Source organism: Oncorhynchus clarkii, unplaced genomic scaffold, assembly GCF_045791955.1.
Source record: "Oncorhynchus clarkii lewisi isolate Uvic-CL-2024 unplaced genomic scaffold, UVic_Ocla_1.0 unplaced_contig_3503_pilon_pilon, whole genome shotgun sequence".
NCBI lineage: Eukaryota > Metazoa > Chordata > Actinopteri > Salmoniformes > Salmonidae > Oncorhynchus > Oncorhynchus clarkii.
In genome coordinates this window covers 13,619-15,600 of record NW_027261139.1, presented here as the reverse complement: position 1 = coordinate 15,600, position 1,982 = coordinate 13,619, and the positions used below count along the sequence as shown (strand labels likewise).

General features: G+C 52.4%; 1 protein-coding gene across 1 annotated transcript; it reads left to right on the top strand.

Moving 5' to 3' along the window:
- The first annotated feature begins 271 nt into the window (after window positions 1-271).
- Window positions 272-1,778, top strand: LOC139405199 (uncharacterized). Its single transcript, XM_071147628.1, has 3 exons — window positions 272-280; window positions 600-1,027; window positions 1,193-1,778. Exons 1-3 carry the CDS (start codon window positions 272-274, stop codon window positions 1,776-1,778), a joined length of 1,023 nt encoding a protein of 340 aa, XP_071003729.1.
- Window positions 1,779-1,982: the final 204 nt, after the last annotated feature.

Below are 1,982 nucleotides of genomic sequence, written 5' to 3'. Positions count from 1 at the left end.
GTGTAGAGGGGTTAAAGGTCACCCCTTCAGTAGATGTGGTGTAGAGGGGTTAAAGGTCACCCCTTCAGTAGATGTGGTGTAGAGGGGTTAAAGGTCAGTAGACGTAGTGTAGAGGTGTTAAGGTGAGTTCAGCCAGACGACCTCCCATAAAGGGCACTCCTTCAGTAGATGTGGTGTAGAGGGGTTAAAGGTCACCCCTTCAGTAGATGTAGTGTAGAGGGGTTAAAGGTCACCCCTTCAGTAGATGTTATTGTGTATACTCATCTCTAGCATGTATGGAGTAAAGCAGTATTCTGATATATAACTGAATGTGATAAACAGCAATAACAAGTAATATTGTTTTTGGTTTCTATTTTGACTGTTGGTGTGTGTGTACAGTATGTATGTATGTGTGTGTATGTGTGTGTGTGTGTGTACAGCGTGTGTACAGTGTGTGTGTGTGTGTGTGTGTGTGTGTGTGTGTGTGTGTGTGTGTGTGTGTGTGTGCGTGCGTGCGTGCGTGCGTGTGTGTGTGTGTTTTAAGGTTTTGTTTTTTGTACTAACAGTGACGAGAAGAACTGTTTTTTTCATTTGTTTTGAAAACCATATTTCCCCTCTAGTCACCTCCAGACCTCCAGACCTCCAGGACCTTCAGACCTCCAGGCCCTCTGGGTCCCACTGAAGGGGGCTGTCTGCGAGGCCATATTTCCCCTCTAGTCACCTCCAGACCTCCAGGCCCTCTGGGTCCCACTGAAGGGGGCTGTCTGCGAGGCCATATTTCCCCTCTAGTCACCTCCAGACCTCCAGACCCTCTGGGTCCCACTGAAGGGGGCTGTCTGCGAGGCCATATTTCCCCTCTAGTCACCTCCAGACCTCCAGGCCCTCTGGGTCCCACTGAACGGGGCTGTCTGCGAGGCCATATTTCCCCTCTAGTCACCTCCAGACCTCCAGGCCCTCTGGGTCCCACTGAACGGGGCTGTCTGCGAGGCCATATTTCCCCTCTAGTCACCTCCAGACCTCCAGACCTCCAGGACCTTCAGACCTCCAGGTCCTCTCGGTCCCACTGAAGGGGGCTGTCTGCGAGGCCATATTTCCCCTCTAGTCACCTCCAGACCTCCAGACCCTCTCGGTCCCACTGAATGGGGCTGTCTGCGAGGCCATATTTCCCCTCTAGTCACCTCCAGACCTCCAGGCCCTCTCGGTCCCACTGAAGGGGGCTGTCTGCGAGGCCATATTTCCCCTCTAGTCACCTCCAGAACTCCAGATCTCCAGACCTCCAGAACTCCAGAACTCCAGAACTCCAGACCTCCAGAACTCCAGACCTCCAGAACTCCAGAACTCCAGAACTCCAGACCTCCAGAACTCCAGAACTCCAGACCTCCAGGACCTCCAGACCTCCAGAACCTCCAGACCTCCAGAACCTCCAGACCTCCAGAACTCCAGACCTCCAGAACTCCAGACCTCCAGAACCCCAGACCTCCAGAACCTCCAGACCTCCAGACCTCCAGAACCTCCAGACCTCCAGACCTCCAGACCTCCAGACCTCCAGAACTCCAGACCTCCAGAACTCCAGACCTCCAGAACCTCTAGACCTCCAGACCTCCAGACCTCCAGGACCTCCAGGAGCTCCAGAACTCCAGACCTCCAGAACTCCAGACCTCCAGAACTCCAGACCTCCAGAACCTCCAGACCTCCAGAACATCCAGACCTCCAGAACCTCCAGACCTCCAGAACCTCCAGACCTCCAGGACCTCCAGACCTCCAGAACCTCCAGAACTCCAGACCTCCAGAACCTCTAGACCTCCAGACCTCCAGACCTCCAGGACCTCCAGACCTCCAGGATCTCAGCTCTGGTTTTGTTCCATATTAAAGAATAATATTTGATATTGTGTTCTTTTATTAAAGTGTTTTTAATATATTATTAAGGGAAATGCAGACTGTCTCTCTCTGTGCACCATACACACATTACATGTAAATGGTTACAAACTAGAAGGACACCAATG

What these genes read in the sequence shown, in the direction of transcription:
- LOC139405199 (XM_071147628.1), top strand. An exon ending in CAGGACCTTCAGACCTCCAG is followed by an intron (nt 1,028 to 1,192) that starts GTCCTCTCGGTC and finishes GTCCCACTGAAG; the next exon opens with GGGGCTGTCTGCGAGGCCAT.